This window comes from Anas platyrhynchos, chromosome 7 (assembly GCF_047663525.1).
Source record: "Anas platyrhynchos isolate ZD024472 breed Pekin duck chromosome 7, IASCAAS_PekinDuck_T2T, whole genome shotgun sequence".
In the NCBI taxonomy this organism is placed as follows: Eukaryota; Metazoa; Chordata; class Aves; order Anseriformes; family Anatidae; genus Anas; species Anas platyrhynchos.
This window is the reverse complement of record NC_092593.1, coordinates 21116744-21137542: the sequence shown is the minus strand read 5'-3', so window position 1 is coordinate 21137542 and position 20799 is coordinate 21116744. Positions and strand designations below refer to the sequence as shown.

Below are 20799 nucleotides of genomic sequence, written 5' to 3'. Positions count from 1 at the left end.
ATTTTTTTTACCCATTCCGAAGTTCTTTTTTCACTTTCCTGGATCCTCTTTATGAATAAGTTGGATGAGAATTTCAGAAACCACACAAAACACCATACAGACAGATACTTTTTAAAGCATTTTTACATATTACTAATATTTCAACTACCCTCTTCAAAGATTAATGTTCAGAGCTTGTGGTTCTTCCTCAGTCTGTGTTGGTACAAGCTGACATTCAATTCACAATTAAAACTAAATAGTGGCCTTAGAATTTGCCTTTTTAATGTGAAGGATAATATATGGCTTTTGTCTCATATTCTTAAGGAAACAAAAGAGCTCACAAAAATTATATGAGATAAATAAGACAGTTTTAAGATCAACTTTTATTGAAAAATTAAAACTGCATTGCATATCTTCTTTATAACTTTGACATTTCTTTAACCACAAAACAGAGATTCTGTTTAAAAAATCTCTTCATATTTGTCACCATTCAAAAAACAGATTATGAATCATCGTTCAATTATTTTAAAATCCTGGGCTACTCTCAAGGCCCCTGGTTCTTTCTGTCTGCAATGAATGGTATAATCTATCTTCTCCAGAAAAGTACCTTTAGCAATACAACCAGAATTCTCCTCATTCAAAATCAACAGCTGCTGTTGATTTTCATCTAATGATCGGTCTTTTCTATAAAAATTGCTTCAGTTAATAAGCTCTGCAGCTACATGTTCAGCTAGAACCTTGTCTATTATTTCTTTGATCTGAATTCACCCAGGCAAATTACAGTGATTGTCAGTGTGATTTTAACGACAAAATTGCTATATTTTAAACCTCAGAAAAGCAAAGTTACTCACCTGGAATTGTAATGCTTTGAATTAGTCAACACTTCTGTATATCCATACTTTCTGATCTCTCATGGTTAATAGCGTATGGATTAAAAAACAGGAATATTCCAGGAAAGCTTTTGTTTGAGAAGCTGTAACATATTACCGAGATGAAAATTACCTGATAAGAAAACACAGATGAGTTTTCTTACTGATGACCATAATTGCTCTGTTAAATTCAGCTAGCCAGGTCAGAAACTAATATGAGCCCTGTGCATGTGGAAGCCAGTACATGTAATAGGGAAGCACTCTGGAGCTGATACTAGAATTAAAAGCTTCACACACACCAAAAGAAACAAACTAAACTAAACTAAAAACAGTATAACCTGTAGGTATCACCTATGTCAAGACAACACTGCAGAAAGGCAAGATAAAATTCAGAGTGTAGGAAGATGGATTTAACGCTCCAATCTTTAGAGAAAGCAGCTCTGTGATAACTTTCTCATTTCTCAGGCAAGCAGGAGGAGCTCTATTATTTCTCTCTGTATAAAAGCCATCGATGGCAACAGCTAAAACCTCTGATGCTTCTTACCTCCAAAAAGCAAGATGCACCACTAAATAAGGAAGCTGAAATTCTAGTGAGCAAAACACAATATACGTGCTGAGGAGATCTAGATCTATTCCTGACTACATCAACAGACTGTCCAAGCCTTGCCGTACGAATGCCAGTAAACCATATTACAATCTTTCCTACAGTTTTGCAGTCAGTTATATCAGATAATTCTTTTTACCTAGTTTATATGCTTCTAGGGGATATAAAATTTCAAATACCATAGATTGTTACTATCATATCAAGACAATGATCTGGATACAAAATCCATGAGGTTAAAATGTTAAGGTTAGAGGATTAAGTGTAAATTGTGATCTTCCAGCTTTGTAATACTGTTTCTGAAATAACCTGACAAAGGAGGTGCAGGAAGTTAGAAATTCTCACCTAGGAACTTGTAGAAGAAATCACAATGATTATGGTGCTGCTGGTGTGGAAGATGCAAAATACCCTAGTGAAGTAAGGTCAGTAGTTATATGCATTTGCATTGATTATCCTAGTTCATATTGTTTCTCATAAACCAGAAGAAGTAAGGACTCAACCTGCTGTAGCTGGACTTTGAATAAAGTAAAACTGTGATGGAGACCAGATTTTAGGCAGAAGCCTTTAAACTGAAACGTGACAATGCTCTCCCTTCAAAACAAATTTCATTCTATAATCCTAAAAAACAGATTAAGTGAGAGGCCCTCAGATTTTGATGAATAGCTTATATCTAGAAAGAATAACAATATTGTGGAAGTTGGTACTGAAGTCAATATTCACACTGCTTCTGTGGGCCAGGCCTCAGGTCTTACAGCATAGCTGTTTTACATCAAAAAATGTTAACTAGTAAAGGCATAGTAAGATAACAGCCTTATAATTAAGGAAAGTTATGGTGTAAGATTAAAAAAGCAAGATACCAACTGCACTATCTTGATGAATAGAACCTACTAAAGAAATACTGTACTGCTGGGATTAGTAGGGGTTTCAAGGCTTAAACATAATGATGTATATAATCTTTTGAAAGTCATAACCATAAACTTAGAAGATAGTGACAAATTAAAAATCATTTTAGATTTAACTTGGATGATATCAAGAAAAGGTTTTGCAGAATGTTATGGAAAAGGGATGAACAATAGTCCTACAAAAAGTTGGAAAGGCTGTGCCTTTCCAATGTGATATTTATTTTACATATTCTTCTTTCTACCTGTTCTGACCCAGCCGAAGATGTGAGACAGCATCCTCAGAAGACAACCTGTGGGACCTGCAGGATGGAAGTATCTGCTGCCTGTAGCTGTCTGTCCTTCCACAGAACTGAAGAGGGTGAGAGAAGCTGTGAATATGGCATAGTGTGACTGCATTTCACTGAATATTTCTAAAATAATTAGATTTTATTTCTGATTTGGAGAAGAATAAAACAAACAAAAAAAAGAAAACCCAACTAATAATTGACTTGCATGGGTAATAGACATAGAATCATATATGAAGAGGTTTGAAATCAGCATATTCCATTTATCACCATGACAGTAATTCTGTAGACAGAGAACTATTGAATTTTCATTTTGTTCCACTATTCTGCTTCCAGTATGGAATTTTCCACTTTGCAGTATTGATTATCTAATGATTAAAACTGAACAAGCTGCAGATGGCGTCTATACTTTGAAAAGCCTGGCCAGTTTAAATTGTTGCAACAAGCCAGCTGTATTTAAAAATTCTGAGATGAATTTTGTTTCTATTTATTTTATGTGCTCCAACTATATAGTGAATTTAATTTCACTAAAAGAATGGTGCTGGTTAAGACTCCCATATAAATGCTATAGACCTTCAGGAATCTTCCCAAAGAATTTAGTTAGGATGGTCATACAGATCAGTTCTGAAACACAGCTCAAGACCAGGGGCCTTGGTTAGCAGCCAATATTCACTAGAAAAGCATTCAGAACACTGAACAGACATTCTGACATTACAATAAATAAAAATGAAAATTCTAATAGATTAAGGGGATTTCATTATTTGACCATCTATATACAATGTTAGAATTCTTTCTAATCAGTAAAATTATCTGTAAATTATTATTTTAAGGGCACTACGATTTAAATGAAAGTGTCAACTAATATTTTTGTATTTTTTCTTTGGCTCACAAATACACTAAAATACCATAAACATTATTTAGAACTTCAATAATATATAAATAGGATACATTACAAATGGAAGAAAATACAAGACAACTCTTCAGCATGGTAAATCTCTGCATATAAATAAGCAAATATTTCATATACCTACAATTCAACAGTTATCTTGCTGTAAAACTATTACATTTAAATCCTTTTACACAAAGTCAATTAACAATAATATACACAATCTACACAAATTAACCTCTAAAAATACAGCAATAATATACCTGTTACAATGACTCTGCTACTATTATCCCCTGATGTGACACTAAAGGGGAAATACAACTATTTTACTCAAAGGTGCTGTTGGAGTTTGCTGTTTTGTATGTAAGAGAAGCACCAACAATAAGATTTAATACTGTTATACGTTTTCTTTAGCTCCTAAGAATCTACATATTAGAAATGTTTCTATATGTCTATTTTTACCTGGCAAAAAATCTGTAGCACATTATCCACGTCATTAGTTGTTGAAGGAAAACTTAATTCTCTTAAAGTGGAAAACATGCTGTGGCTTAGGTCTAAGTTTATAACCACTTTATATATATATATGTATATATATGTATATATATAATTATATATATATTTATACTGTACATATGTACTGTGCAGAGTTCTTAATTTTCTATTTTAGTACTTACTAATTTCCTGCTGACAACAATAAACAAGACCAATGTAAGAGTCAACAGTACTTCAACTTCAAGATAATACATTTTCCCTCAGTAAAATGATCTACCAATACACGTATGTTTTAGTAGCCTATACCTTGTTGTTGCTGTTTAACGATGTCTTAGGAGATTGGAGCTTACAGAAAGGGAATTTCCTTAAAACATGTTCTGCAGGACTGGGTTAAAAAAATAACCAGTACTGGAAAACAGTGAATTAGAGAAATAAATAACTCAACCATTGCACTACAGCTCCTGCCCCAGTCTCTCTATTTCCTCAATGAGGAAGTCTATGTCAGACTTCGTTGCTGCTGGATTTGAGATGACCATTCGGAAGAAGTTGACTTTGTCACCCTGTGGCTGATATCCAACCATGGTAGTACCTGACTCCATCATCAGTGCTTTGATTTTTGGTGCCACCTTTAGAAATTAAAATAAGAGAGAGAGAGTTTCAAATTTTTTTATGTCTTTTCTTTGTATATCACAACCTTTCTTAATTCAGGGAAAACAAAAGAAAAAAAAATTAAATGGGCAAATGAAAAAGGCAATAAAAGAGCAAAAGCTTGAAAAACCACATGCGTGTTTAGGATTGGATAATTAAAGGAAAATCAACAGCAGTAACATCCACCTTTTAAGGAATCTTTTGATTACGAGACAGACACTAGCATCCTAGTGTATTCAGTCTGTAATATTTTTATATATCTAACATACATATCATTTCTATATGCTGATTAATTAATTTCTATTCTTATAGCCCAAACAATGAATATTCAAATGACAGGTACTGGAAATGCACAGTTCTGCTACGGTGTTTGGAAAAAAAAAAGAGGTATGGATGATTTTGTCATAAAGAATTTTATCACACCCCCTCCCCCCCCCCCAAAAAAAAAGAAAAAAAAAAAAAAAAAAAAAAAAAAAAAAAAAAAAAAAAAAACTCCGGTACTCCGGAACCAACTTTTTGAGGGTCCTGGATACTTTCCATGAAAATATATTTGTTCTCAGGGCCAATTTGCTAGCAGCGCAATACGGGGGATGGTGGAAATTTTTCTACAAGATCTCTGTCATAAAGAATATTTTCTGCTAGCATAAGCCATGGAAACCTTCCAGTATTCTTGCAATACTGCACATTTACCTCAGTCTGACTTCCTCGCTTTAATTTATAAGGAATACTGTTCCAACCGTCTTAATATTTGGGATTGAGTAGGGCAGTTTTGCTGTTCAGTTCTGTCTCCTGCTCTACTGTCTGCCAGCCAAGGTCCGATTTCTGGTTCTCAACTGTTTTGTAGGATGCTTTATAACGTTCTTTAACATGGTCAAGTCAAACATTTCATCTTTATTCCCAATCTCATCTATCTTCCTTTTTTCTCTCACTTTTGGCAATTTCTTTATCTAACTTATCAGTGGGTTGATCCAGAAATTTTTGTTCTCTCCCATTCGCTTTCTCTGTGTGTTGCAGACAAAACAGTATCTACAAAACCTCCCAATTTGGCCCATTCTTCTTCCTTTCCACACATAAAAAAAAAAGCAATTCATTTTTACAACTATAAAATCATTCTTTTGTCTGCTTAATTTATTTCATTCCACTTCTATCTGTCGAAAATGTTATTACAAAATTAATGTCTTTCACTTCCCTCAAGTCCTACATAACAGAGAAATTCTTCTGGTGCTTGTACTATGCCCTCATTGCCCTTTGTCATTTCTTAAAAAAAAAAATCCCAAAGTCTTTCAGAAGGTATTCATTTTCACTGAAATGGAGTAATTAGTTAAATATTACAAAATCACCCATTACTAATCAAGAACATTTAAAATCAAAATAAAAACTTGAGAAAAGGCTTACAGGTTTTCATGTCCTTTACCTGTCCCTTTCAAATAATTACCCTTTCTTTTCTCTTGCTGATATGGTGTTCAAACAGGATGGGGACCTTTTTTGTGCCTAGCTACTTTTTAAAAACTGTTATACGCTTTTGGGACCACAAAAGTAATAGAACACAATGAATAACTGAGTTTTCTATAGGGAAAATGTGACTTCAGCCCCAACAGGAGACAAAGGTGAATAAATATCAAGGTCATAACAAGCAATTGGAAAACTGATGTCCCAGAATCTGAAACATGTGTCAAGACATGGACGTATTGTTTTGAATTAACACCATACTTTGGGTTGAAATAGCAGAGTATATTTTTGCATTTAACGTAAGTCTCACCCTGTGTAACTTTTCTCGTCTCTCATCGCAGTCTGGCATGCCCCTGAGACTTGGTGGAATATACCAAAAACATACGTTTGTATGCTCTGGCTGCAAAAAGAATAACCAAACACGTACATCGATAAACAAAATAATACAGATCAATCAGACATTCTATGGGCTAGCATATTATAGCATAGACTTGGATGCCAAAAAATAAATAAATACAGTACTGCTTTTTGCATCTACTATCTTAGATTCCCTATCCATCATTCCATTTGCAACATTTTAGGGTGCTAAGTGTCAATGTCTTCTACCTTCATGCAGTTTTAAGAGGAACTGCTTTTTAAATTCCCTACAAGGTCAACACCATTTTCCTTTTCGTAGTAAATGAAGAGATAACAGATATGCTATTCTATGAAGCAGGAGTTTATACAGTACTGGGAGTTTCCACAGAACACAGCAAAAACAGATTTGCAGTTATGTACATGGCAGTACCTGGAATCTCAGAATTAATAGATTTCTTTAAGGTAGTCTTCATGCCCTAAACTCAAAAGACCTCTGGAGAGGAGAGAGAGAGGAGATAAAGCTGACATCTGTGATATAAACCCACAAGTAATTGGCCAAAAAATTTCCCCAGATGTCAATAATCATGTAATTCTTCAGAAAATAAGAGCAGTTCTGTGTAACTGGGTTGAACTATGAGAGGTGTGAAGACTGTTTTCAGAATTCCATATGGATTTAGCTCCTACACATAGGTTAAATGAAAGAAAACTTACCTCTCCTTCAAAAACCATTTCAAATTCTTCTCTGTTTTTGATTTTAGTATAGAGATATTCTGCCAGTTCCAGGCATTTGTTGATCTGATTTTCAAATCCTACTGTACCCTTTATAAAAACAAAGTATTAATTATATAGTAATATTTCATCCCCTGATGTAATCAACTTTGCAGACAGGCTTCAATCTTAAATGGCTTCGGACAAATAATTTAGCAGAATTATCTGTTGTAATTTAAAAGTAAAGTTGATCAATCACTACAGAAGCAGCTAAATATGTCATAATTGTAATCACTATTTCCTTTTGTTCTATTTTTAAGAAAATTTATGATGATAAAAACAAAGACTTCTGATATTTTTAGTAGAGTATTTTTTTCAGTTTTCAAATATAAAAATACTGTGTCTTGGCATCCCAGTTCTTCTTGAAGACCATGAACATGGAACAGAAACACAACTGAAAGGGTAAGATCTGGGAAGTAATTTATTTATCTAAACAGTTTGCTATAACTTTTCATTTTAAAAAGTCAGAAAACAAAAGCCTGTTTGCTTAAAGTCACTGTCTACCTACCGGTCTTCTGTAGTATTGGATTTTTTGAAAGATCATAATCCCAGAAAAAGTAAATGAGCATTGATAACAAATAAAATATAAAAAAAAAAAAATCATTTTTTTTTTCTTATAAGTATACTCCTTTATATGAATGAATAAGTAAAAGAAAATCAAAATTATCTTTATTATACTGCAGGACTATTTCTGAACTACACTGATCAAGTGACTTAAAACTTTCCTGTTATTTCCATCCAAACTTATTGATGGCTAATGTCCTACAAGTTGAATGGTTCTTTTTTTTACTTAATTCTCAGATATACCTATATGTTTAGAAATTGTGATTATGGAAGTGTTAAAAAAGCTTTCCATTACATGAATCTTATAAATTAAATAAATAATTTATGATATTTGAACTCTGATTTTATTATTTACCTTTGCTTTCCACATCAACCAGAATTTGAAAATGTCCACATGTCTACCACACTGTATTGCCTTATCTCCAGTGTCATAGGATACATCGTACTGTTTGTCTTGCTGGAAGAGATATCCTGCACACATTTGATTGCAGCCTTGAAGTATACCCTGTAATGAAAAGCATGGACATATATGAAACATGTCATAAGTGTGAATCTGTATGCATTAATAATACATAGACTGTATATCAAATACGTACAGAAGAATTGTTCTTTAAACAACCAAATAATGAAATACTGACCTTCTTTTATGAACGTGAGCCACAGATGCAATTTTATAACCTAGGGTGGTTCCCTTAGCAGTTCCTGAGAAGTCATATGGTTTTACACACCCAGACATCCACAACTGAAAAAATGTCCTCAGCTGTGTTTCGATTCTTAATTTCCAATACTAATTTGGTACACTTCACATTGTAAAGCTGTGTTTTTAAGACTTAAACATTTGATGTATTAACTTAATACACTAGAATAAAGTTGTGGTTTCTCAGTGCTGCATATAGCTACAGAAAATTTAGGAAAAAAAATCAATGGCTCCAACTTCATATATTTTCCAGCTTAATGATACTTAGCATTAGTGATAACTATAAACACAGATGATCTAAACTGGATATGTTTTTGCCTAGAAATGTTTTAAAATAAGCAAACAATGGGAAGGAGTGCATTGCAGCCTTTAAAATGATGGTCTACAGACCAATGGAGATCTACGGGCTACAAGTAAGGATCTCTGAAGGAAACACAAAGGAGAAAATTCCTGTATGTTACACAGAGTTTATATATGCAACATTTCTAAAGTGGTCTGCATCTTCTTTAAAATATATTAGTGGTCCTTTTAAAAATGTCAAAGACCACAGCTGTAGCTGATGAACACAAATACACCCATCAAAATTCCCCCACAGAGAATGATTTTGCCAAAATCCTGCAACAGTTTGCATGATAAGCATGCATGCCACTAAATAATGGCTAGTGCTTCCCTCCAATAGATCTCAAAGTGCTTTATAAAGGCGAGTGTAACACTTCATGGGAAACGTTCAGTTTAGAGATGGGTCAACTGGAAAACAAATGGCTGATCTAGAACTGAACTCTACAACATCTACATCTCTGCTCTACAGACTGCTACCACTTCCTCAACAAACATCTTCTCGTAGCAAATGACATGTTAGAAAATAGGGAAAAAAAAAATAGTAGTCCTATCCACAGATGGCATGACTTTTTTTTTTTTATTATTACCTAAAGAAAATACTTAGAACTTAAAAGAAGTAAGACACCAGTCTTGCATTGATGGCAACAGAGAATCTTGAAGGAAGCCCTAAAAATACATAGTATGTATTTACACATACAAATTATGTGTTTTTAAAAATTAATAAAGCAGTGTGGCTTGCTTTTAACATAATCGAGAAAATTTTAAATTACCACAGAAGGTAAAATACTTGCTTTTCAAGTAAGCAGTTTAGACAGTGACCAATTACTAACACCAAGGCTGTATGTTCAGTATATCATGGGAACAAAGGGACAGATTCTCAGATGAAATAGACTGGCATGGCTGTAGTGTTGTTCTTAAAATATGCAAAGATCCAGCAGCTGAGTATCTGACCCATATTGTCAACAGCTTTGACAAAAAGAAAAATGAACAAACAAAAATTTCCTAAACACAATATAAATCCACATGATTATTTCTTCCAAAAGAAGTTTTGAAATGAAATGGATTTTGACCTATTCTTTTGAAAATTAGGGTTCGATAGTTACATTTTTTTTTTAACTGCATAATCACTAAATATAAAACAGACCTTCTCCCGGACCAGAATGGCGGAACATTGCAACAATACTCCCATCATCTTGTGTGGATTCCAAGTGACTGAATTGGCTCTACAAACAAAACAAACAAACAAACAAAAGAAATACATTCAGCTAGGTATGGAAAACAAAAATTCAACCTGGAGTAGTCACTTTAGTTTTCTGCTTGTAGCTGGAAATGCATGGAGATTTTGACCAGCTTATTTCACTATGGAGATCATTACTATCTCAGATGTCTCCTTTCCCAGCTGTATCATCCAGGAAAGGAATTTTATGTGCATTAACTCTTTAATATCAGACTTCTGCTTAGTTTCTATTAGTATTAATACCAGATAATTAATGTCAGACTATGCTGATTAGCTGAAATACTAACTTCATCCCCAGATGTGTCCAATTCTAGAAATAGCACTAACAAACCTACCAGAAACAGTATGACAGGTTATTATTGATTCAAGGTACTAACAAGCGGATGGGGCAAAGAATTAAGAAAAATAATATGAAGCACTGAAAAAAAATCAGTTCTTTGCCAAACAGCTGCTAGAAAGGTATAAAGCAAAGCAAAATACACTTCTAATGCTTATCTGCTGCTCCAGGTAGAGCCATAAGCGGCCTTTTCTATACTACCTTGTCAAGTCTATGGACTGTTAAAAGGCTATAAAACTTTACAATCCTATCATTCTGCACGTAAAGGTTAAAACTCCTTATGTGTAAGCACAAGTGGATGCATAAGATCACCTAATTTACTTGTCAAACAGATAAGATTTTCTGTATTTTAATATATCATCCTAGACAGTTTAATGATGATGCTAAAATAAATGTACCACCATTGTATGTCCACTGACCTCTTCACCCCAAGTTATTAATTACCAAACGTCCTCTTGATTCACTGCATGTTCCAGTAGAAGAAACCATATAATGACATTTCACAGACTATACAGATGTTAACACAATCTGGTTTAAAGAAAGTTCAAAGAGATTTCCTCGTTCCACCCCTGTCTCTCAGAAGACACAGACACAACCACGGTTCCTCTGTTCCACAGTTCCTCTTCAACGCAACTTCTTCACCCAAGTCTGAGGGTGACTGATTCCACAAATACCCCAGATACAATTCCAATTTTCATCTGTGCTTGGTTAGATAGTAGCACATATTGGCCAAAACAACAGGGCAGCCTGGGCTGCACCTGGGCAGCTCACCCTCTCTCTAAGTCTAAGGCAGTGCAGCCAGCAGGTTAAGTAGCTCAGCTGGTGTCACTTTAGAGATTGGACTCTGGGAGTCAAGTATCTTTTTAAAAACTTCAATAATAGTTCAGATGGAGTAGTCAAGAAACAGGAACTTTATATAACAGCTTGTTTCTTTCTGAGAGTGCTATGGTTTCAGTTTTGTACATTCATTTAATTTTCAGGGTTCCAAACAAAGGCAATTTCAAGTAGCATTCCAAAGAAGCATTTGGTTTATTTTAACATGAAAACATCATTCTCTATTCTGCACAGTCAGACAGCCAGAGGCTATCCTCCTGCAAGCAATCCAAGCTATGTACCCATGGCAGCATGCCAGTCCTCCTACGTCAATGTCTCTGGGCAGTCCAAGTCTGCCTGAGTGTGAGCAACAGACCTCAGCTGGGGCCTGTGACAGTCGATTACATGGTACATGTGAGCCCCATCACACGTTTGAAGATAGTACAAGCTGTTAGAAAAGATATAATATCATGCTTCGTGGCCTGCTGTTTTCAATATTTGCTAATTAACTAAGCTTACCACCCGAGTTAGCACCTTTGGGTTTACCTCACTTCAGAAGAGGTGTGCCAAACTACTTTGACTAAATCAGTGTAGCTTAAGGAAATTGTTTTATAATACTAACTTCATATTAGACATGTTGCCATAGCATGAGTGAGTGGCAAACTGGACTGGGCAGAGGCTTATACTGTTCTGCTGTTTTGGAGTTCTCTTACAACATCCTTCTTTGTGCCACAAGGGTCCATGTGCTTTTCCTACCAGTCCTTCCATATATTGTTTTTTATCCTGTACTTGTTCTTACTTACAGTATGAAATGACCACCACTGGGAAAGTCTATCTAATGAAGAACTCTGTTCACTGCTCTTATTTTATACCTTTATACAGTGCCCACATGCAGCACAGCTGGCTCAAGGAAGGAATTTTGTGCTAATTTGGCAGTACATGGGTAGAGTTTGTTTCGAATCCTTTTTTGATTCCCTTGAAGTTGATACCTGCAGTGATGGGGAAGACCTTATGTTTCTGGTTCTTCATTACTGTTCTGATTTTTATTCAGATGGGCAGCCTTTTATGATAAAGTAGTTTCAGGGAAAGTCTAGAGATAAACACACCCATGGTACTACAAATATGGCATCTTCTACAAACTACAGCCTTGTCAACACTGGATGTGGAAACATCTATGCCAAAGCCTATACATGGAACTCCTAGGTCTAAATCTTTTCATGAATTTGTGAAGTCATTCACAAATGACATTTGTCATTTACCTTACAAAATTACTTAAATAACAGGATTACTAATATGGAGCGTGTAGTACCTTTCTATTCCATTCAATTTATGACGATGCTTTCGGGACATTAAGAGTCCACCTCCCCAAGCAGCCTGGAAGAGATAGGAATAAAAAGAGAAGACTTGTTGTTTTGAAAAGCCTAACATATTTTAATTTACTCAGGTTCTAATAATAAATATTTTAGATCAAGACAAAAAGTGTAAACTAAAATCCTATATTGCCTTAATAACGTCATGTGAGTAAGCTACTTACATCTACATGGAGCCAGAGGTTGTATTTTTCACATATATCTGCAATCTCCTGTATTGGATCAAAGGCTCCATATACTGTTGTGCCTGCGGTTGCATTTACAAAGAGAGGAATGTATCCCTACAATAAAAATAACCGCATTAAATATAAAATCCAGCCTCTTTCAGATAAACAAAAACAAACAAACAAAAACCATGAAAACCATTTTAGAAATGTTGCTACCCCATTTTCCTGTCTGAAAATGTTTTTCTTCCCAAGTGAAAAGTACACACAAGTACCTACAGAAACTGAAAAACTGACTGCAAAGTAGGAATGAACTGTCTGTTTTTATTGCACTGTAAGTCCACAAAATTAACTAGTTAGAAGGTAGAGAATATTATTTTCTCTAATTCTTTCTGGTGAGGAGATTTAAAAGTTCTAGTAGCACACTAGCAATAGTCAACTAAAGCTTAGACTTTTATAGAAATATAAAGGAAAATTAATTAAATGTGTTAAATTGTGATTTGAAAGCTTGAAGTTATTCCTTTAATCTTTATCTACTGACAAACAGAATAGAGCAAAACAAAGCCATCCGAAACAAAAGTATTAAATGTAGAACCATAAGATCAAAATGAGACAATTTTGAGTTAGGTTAAATAAATGTGAACTGCAATTCCAAGTATAAAGAAGATAAGAAATCAAGAAAAATCTTGATACCCCTAACTTTGGTGGTTTTATATAAAATTAATTGATTTTTCATTGGGCTGATTTAAGAAATAATAATAAATGCTTCAAAAAATTAAACTTGCTAGGTATAGTCACTAACCCTGCAGCTTCACACATGGAATCTAAAGGAATTTTTAGGACTAACATCCAACAGAATTTTTGATGTTTTTAACTAAACTTTAAGGTTTGGATAAAAGTGGTTTTAGTTTCGTGTTTTAGTATTTTTCCATACTATTTCCAAACAGAAAATTATTTTAAAAATTCATAAAATACAGATGTGGGTCAAAAGTGTGTGAGATAGAGAGAAAGAGAGAGAGAGAGAGAGAGACTTTTAATAGTAAATGGAAACCATGGCAAGATAATTCCCTAAGCAATATAGAAGTGTATAATTAATCAGCTGAAAAAAATGTTATTATAACATTTATATTACTATAATATGTTTGTTTAATGTTAACCCTCAGCCTTCAAAGGAAGAGGTAATATATTTTACTAAGCTAAATATTTAAGCACTAATTTTTTTAAAACGCAAACCTTTTGTTTCGCTTCCAAAATTTTTGCTTCCAAATCAGCTGGTATTATTTTGCCTCTGTAATTATTGTAGAAACAGAAAGACAAAGAAAATTAAAGAGTGCATAGAGAAATACTAGCTACAGTTGAAATAATTTAATAGGATTTTCTCAACAGGCCATTAGCAACTTGACACACTGTATTGAACCAGTCCTTAAGTACAATAAAAGAAATTTAACAGATGAACACATTTAATATATCAAAACATTAGCATCTATCCTACCTTTCATTGCATTTTATCAAAATCACGTTGTCTGTTCCAAATCCAAGTGCAGCTCCAGCTTTCTTTATTGAGTAATGACTCTGAAGGAAACCATGCACATTTAATGGAGTAGTCATTTAATAATGAAATGTCTTCACAATATACATTAATTAGTTAACAGAGTATTGAGCTCACATGTTCTGAGGTAAAGAGAACCAGTTTAGGGACTGCAGCCATGCCTTTGGTTTTGACTTCAGGGAAATATTTGTAGCGTGCGGCCATTATGCTGTACATGTTGGAAATAGCTCCTCCTGTGAATGAACAAATAAATGAATGAAGACTCAGAGTGATGATGAGAAAAAAATTATCTTATTAGACCAAACACATACAAGACTCACTTGGATTATCGGTGAAAGTGGCAGTGAACTATGAAAAACCAAATCTCTGAAATATGTGGTCATGTGTCTAAACAGCATAGGGACAGACGCTCTATAAAGCCATACTGATAATCTATCATCTCTTTCAATTGCTAATGTTTTGAAACACATTCCTAAAAAGGTCAGTTTTCATTTCATTGCTTTTGCATGACAGCTTCTTGTTAGCATGAAAAACAGGAAGTTACTGAATTCTCTGGGTCTGAAGAAAATTCACATACTGGATAGATTTATCCTGTCTCACTGAAGATGTAGAACTAGATGGCTAAGAGGTAGCTTTCTACAGCTCAAGTAGTTATCCTAAGTTTCCTTTATAGTCAGCTAAAAGAATATTTCGATACTTACTTTTGAAGAATGAGAATTGAGAGAAAATATCTATTTCCCTTTCTTTTCTTCTAAAAGGAGCTCAGGACAACTAGCTCAGTTGAACAATGCAGACAAGATTTAGTAATAAGAATTAGAACTACAACACTGGGCAAAATCTGTATTTTTCTTGCAGGTGGGACTAGAGACCAAGCAAGAGTGCGTTTCTGGATTTTAGGTAGGCTATTCCAAAAGGAGCTGGAATTTGCCCTTCATCCTGTGAAACAGGATGGTTTCTCTTGAACAACAAACGCAGAAATCTGGAGTTCTGCTGGGTGCCCCAGCTTCCACATGGTTTCCCAGTCTTTTCTAACACTGCTAACAGCTTTTATACTGCTTTCATGGGAAGACGCTTCGACTTGGTCTTCAGAATGATACGTCTGAGAATCCAGTTGGATTTCTGGGAAAATTATGGCCCAGAAAGTGACAAACAGTCCCTTTTCTTAAGGCTCTCAAGAACAATTGGTCAGGAGAAGTTGTGGTTCTGCAGGTCATTACCTCCGGAAATGACACATGAGAAAAGGTGTCTAAATGCCTAATTACGTGCCAGAGCTCATAATCAAGCTTTAAAAATGTCAGCCATCATAGACAGACACGCCCAAAGATACATTTTTTTTTTCAACTACTTTTTGTGGGATGTTTGAACAAAGCATGTATTTCAGGTGAGAAATTCATACTTCTAAAACTCTGACATCGTTTTGTCTTGAAGACATTTCAAGCAAAACATGGACATTCAGACACAGCCTCTGTTTATTTGAATATTTTAAGTTCAAATAAACGAGAAAAACCCACCAGGTGAGAATATTCCATCGCCATCTTTATTCGACCATCCAATAATCTCTCTCATCTTTCGAAGTGTTATTTGTTCCATGAGGACAAAAACAGGGGCAATTTCATATGTAAACCTACATGGATAAAGCAAACAAAATAAAAAAATAAATAAATATAGATTTCAAAACACACAATCAATTCTCAGTCTAAATTGAAAACTAGAAATGTGAAAATGCTCAATTCAAAAAAAAAACAGGAATCTGCAGCATCTGATATAGCAAACTTTACACAAGCGAAAATCCTCAGGAAGACAAAATGTGAAATATTGGTCAATAAAGACCTGCAGTATCAATAACTTTTCTATTATAACCAACATGAGACCTAATGTTTATCATCAGTGTGCTAGGGACTGCTGTGCTGTCACACATTTGTCTCCCAAAGTGCCAATTCCTTATGAAAACTGTGAACTTACTGAGCTAACCACAGCCATAATTAGAAGTATTGAGCTAGGCCTTCAAAGTCTAAATACAATTAATTATGTGGATTTATTCCGTTGATGATCTCCAAGGACAACTTATTTCTACAATACCATGTGATCAATAACTGTCAAGAGTAATTATAAATGATGATTTTCTAATTAACAATTACAAAAAAACAAGACAGCAGTCAACTGTTGTACCCATTTAATGAGGGCAAAACACATTGCATAGTCTGGTATGCCATGATGTCACAGACAGCTCTGTGGATGGGAAGTGACAGCCATACAACCATTTTTTGGATAAATTGCTACTGCTATAAATAAACTGCTTGCTGTATACACCAAAAAAAAAAAAAGGGGGGGGGGGGCAGAGGTGAGGGGGGTAGGTGAAGGCAGAAACAGAAAGGAACTAAACAATTAATCTGTGATTTTTAACAGAATCTTCAAGAATATGACACCCTGACACTGGATCTGACTGATCATTTATGCCTTCCACTTGTACAATTTTACGAATGTATACGTTGTTTCTTTAATACTAAAATGACACTTTGATAATAGGTATGGCAAACCTTGAGGAGACAAGCTATGCCTGAAAACTTGTCTTTTACTTATATCTACACTGCTTAGTTTAAAATATTAACTTTCATATATTTTTTCTTATTATTATCATTGCTATTTTGAGAAGCAAAAATACTACTTATTTTGCTTTGATCATCATCAGAACTGTCAGAAATAGCTGAACATGGATCTGAATTTTGGGTGCTGCCAATAATTAGAGAAACACAAAATTAACAAACTAGCTGGTGTCTGCAATCTCCTCAGTAGCAAAAACATGACAGCTCATTTTGATTTGTGCTTTTTTTACATATTGCAAGTCTAAGACATATTCCAACCTTTATTTAGGCTGAAAGTCCAACAGAAGCCAAAATGAACTCAGCAGTGTACAAAACAGTGTAGCCTAAGAGAGGACATACTTAAGTCAATGTGATTTTTTTTTCCAGAAGTTTAAATGCATTTTTATTTTGAGGTCTTGCTCACTGATCCCTACATACTTCCATACTTCCTGGAAGACTTAATGGCTTGTATAGAAAGTATACAATATTAAGCTTTTTTTTTTTTTATTCAAAATACTAAATGATCACATGGGAATTTTAAATTATACTGAAAAGCAAGTAAAATAGAATTTATTTATTTTATTATGTAATTATTTTCTGAGTCTCCAAAAAGAGACTCAGAAAAAGTCTCTCACAAAAAAGTTTACAAAGAAGTCAAAAAACCAACTGTGGATGATTATAAATGACAAGACCACAGTAGTTATATTAGAAGATGGCTAAGATTCTGAAAATAATAACTTGCTCAAGGTCAGTCCAACTTGTTTTAAATTTCAAGGATTTTGAAAATTTTGCTAAAATGCAGAAAATGTGTTTGGCCCATAAGGAACTGTCCTACTTTAGAACCATTCTCCCGACAAAAAATCCTGACTAGATTTTTTTCCATACAGTTACGACCTGTACAGGTATTTCTATGAATTAACTAAAATGGTCATGAATCTCAGGTTTTCTCTAAAAGAATAAAATAATGGTTTTATCTTGGTAGTGGGTAGCACTGGCTTAATTCTGCCCTCACGTAAAGGCAGAAGCATTTTTATTAGGACAAACCATTCTTTCCCTGTTCTCATTTGCCAATATTAAAAAAAAAAAAAAGCATTCTGAGATCAAATATAAAGCATTTTAGATTATATATGTTAATTTTTCATAATTATGCATATGCATATTTATGTACAAATGCATAAACCCAATACTATCAACACAGTTCTCTCATCTCGGCTAACAGCGGGCATAAAATGAACTTTCAGACAGCATCATTGCTCTCTAACCTCAGCTGGCTGCCGTGTGGTGAGTGAGCTCCCCATACTACCGATCCCTAGAGCTGAGTGAGTAATAGCAGCTCCTGAAAATTCCACCCAGAAAGCCTTAAGCTCAGTGATGGAGCTATGAATAGCATGTTGATACATTATTTCCAAGTCAACATGGGAAGTTTATTATGTTTAATTTAATATAGCATCTCCACAGTGACATTTAAGGAACACTTCCTAATGACAATATAATTTTTTTTAGAAAATACAGAAAATACATTTTTCTCAAAATCCATTTGAGAAAGGAAATAAGTATTCTTCTAACTGTACACTAAGCATATATTTTAAGTAGTGTTTATAGGGGAAAAAGAAACATGGGAAATCGAAGACATACCCTACCACAATCCAGTGCTACTGTCATGTTACATGGTTGCGTAACTTAAATAGGTTAGAACAGTTTCCAGATAAAGGTCAGAACCTGCTCTTCCATGCCAGAACACCGCTCAGAACAAGTGATATGTTCCCCAGAGCTCGAAGAGTCAGTATGGCTATTGTTAATAACTTTGTCAGTTCTTTAAATTGTATTTTACAAACATCTTGCTTCAACTATACTTGCAATTACTGTGTTACTTTTAAAGCAAATCATGTTGACCTTGGTTTGCTGAAAGAAGAGCAACATACCATTTTGCATTTGATAAACATCAAACAGATTCAATTTTAACACTTGCAGAAAAGCGTTTTCAAGGTAGCTTCACGTTTAAAGTACAAATGGATCAGAAACTAGCTTTACAGAACTAGCTATTTAAAAATATAACTTTAAAACCAAAATAAGAAAGACAAAAGCAACTTCACAAAAGAGTTACTCTTACAGAACTAAGTGTGATGTTTTTAATAATGATGGTAACATTTCAGAAGATTATCAAAGTCTACCACATAGCTGAATTCTGATTTGCCGTATTATTCTTGTGCAATTTCATTGATTACAAAAGGATAGCTAAGCTAACTAAGTCAGTCAAAGGAAATGAAGCCTGCAAAAAAGTGACACTCTTTAAAGTATGTTTTTGTCACAGAGGAACAAAATTTAATCAATATTTTATTTTATAAATGTAATCAGAATTGTTTTAGCTTTTATTTATGGTCCTAGGAAGGAAAAAAAAGTACCCTGCACTACCAGTTTTACAATTAAAATATATGTTGCTACTGTTTGTTTGTTGTGGTTTGTTTGTCTGTCTGTTTGTTTTTTTCTTCTAGTCAGCTTTTAGATCTGAATCTCTTACAGCAATTTTTAGCAAACAAAACTAATTGGAAAGATGATAATTGTAAAGAGCGGGTTGGTTTTGGCTGGAGCACCTTATGCAATTTTCTTTACTGCTAATGTCACAAAACAGGCACAGCTCCTAATCTACACAGAGCTGCTAGTGATCAGCTATACTTAATGAGCCATTTATTCATGGATGGACCAGGGAAAACTGTTCATTTTCAGATCTGCAGATACATTTCCTGTGTTCTGCCAATTAGCAACAAACTAGCCAGACTAGAGGTAGCTTTACAGTTAAAACACATCCAATACAGGGCTAAAACAGAAGGCATCAGTTACCTGCCAAATATTTAGAGACCCGGCACATTTTGGAACATATGCAAATCAATACACAAATAAAAAGCATGAAAAAGTTTTCTTCACAAATGACACTTAGTTGCAAAAAAATCAGCCTAACACCTTTCACTTACTTTTCTGAAGCATGCATTACTTATGATGTAAAAAAAAAAAGGAAGTTTTCTCGTTCTAGAAGTAATTTTTTACTTTTTCTGACTTTATTTTTTTATAAACTACTTTAACAAACCTTAGAGTGGGTAATTCCTTCATTACCATTAAACTGATTTCCAGTATTACACTTTTAACTCTTTTGAAGCCACCCAGAAGTAACTTCTTTACCAGCATGTGCACAGGAAAAGGTGGTGTTCCATGCCTTATCTCTGATGCCAAGAAGGAAAAAACGCAGTAGTTTTGCTGATGTTGTATTCTACTGTTACTAAATGCAGAATTACTCAGTCTATAGACAAATCTTTTTAAAAAAATGTATGGAAAAGATAAAGACTAGTCCAAGAGAAGATAAATCCTTTCTATTAGAATCTGAATATTAATAGCATATTAGAATCAGCATATTTTATTCACCACGTGCTTGGATATTTGCATTGTATTTATCAGAAATATTAAACTGTTCAGCTTCACGTAACTATTTGTTCTGTATTACTGTCACGGGTGACACTTTTACTGAAGATACAGCAATCAGCATTTAAAGCTGATAACTGCAAATCTATCACGATGCATGTCTATCGTGACAGATGACAACCCCCGTAACCACCGCACGAGGCACAGAAGCTGGCAAGACACCGCTTACATGTTTGTGTTCGCAGTCGATGTCAGCCACTCCCCAGCCAAGCCAATGATGTCCAGCCCTGTGGAGAGCTGATTGAAAAAGCGCGGATGACCTGAAAGACAATTGAGAGTGGCTCAGCACGACCCCACGGCTGTCCCCAAAGCTCCCCTTCCAACCCAGCAGCGCCCCTCGGCTCGGGGGGCGAGGAGGCCCAGACTTCGCCCACGGCCTCGCTGCGGCTGGGGCCCTGCCGGCCCGTCAGCTCGGCCGCCATGTCGCCGCCCTCACGGAGC

The 20799-nt window shown here is 34.7% G+C and overlaps 1 protein-coding gene across 4 annotated transcripts in view; it reads right to left on the bottom strand.

The window, feature by feature from the left end:
* Positions 1–343: 343 nt before the first annotated feature.
* The window catches only part of GAD1 (glutamate decarboxylase 1), a 36383-nt gene continuing 15927 nt past the window's right edge, over positions 344–20799 (bottom strand). For 3 of the 4 annotated variants that reach the window (XM_072040936.1, XM_027461442.3, XM_072040937.1), the window contains 12 exons: positions 20528–20618; positions 15817–15929; positions 14423–14538; positions 14249–14328; positions 13990–14044; positions 12757–12873; positions 12532–12596; positions 9980–10058; positions 8155–8304; positions 7179–7286; positions 6421–6510; positions 344–4639 (listed from right to left, as the gene is read on the bottom strand). In XM_072040936.1, coding sequence (XP_071897037.1) covers positions 4466–4639; positions 6421–6510; positions 7179–7286; positions 8155–8304; positions 9980–10058; positions 12532–12596; positions 12757–12873; positions 13990–14044; positions 14249–14328; positions 14423–14538; positions 15817–15929; positions 20528–20618 — 1238 coding nt within the window. In that variant the 3' untranslated portion in view covers positions 344–4465. Of the gene's footprint in view, positions 4640–6420; positions 6511–7178; positions 7287–8154; positions 8305–9979; positions 10059–12531; positions 12597–12756; positions 12874–13989; positions 14045–14248; positions 14329–14422; positions 14539–15816; positions 15930–20523; positions 20619–20799 lie in introns of those variants that run through there. The other variant, XM_027461443.3, reaches the window with a different exon arrangement.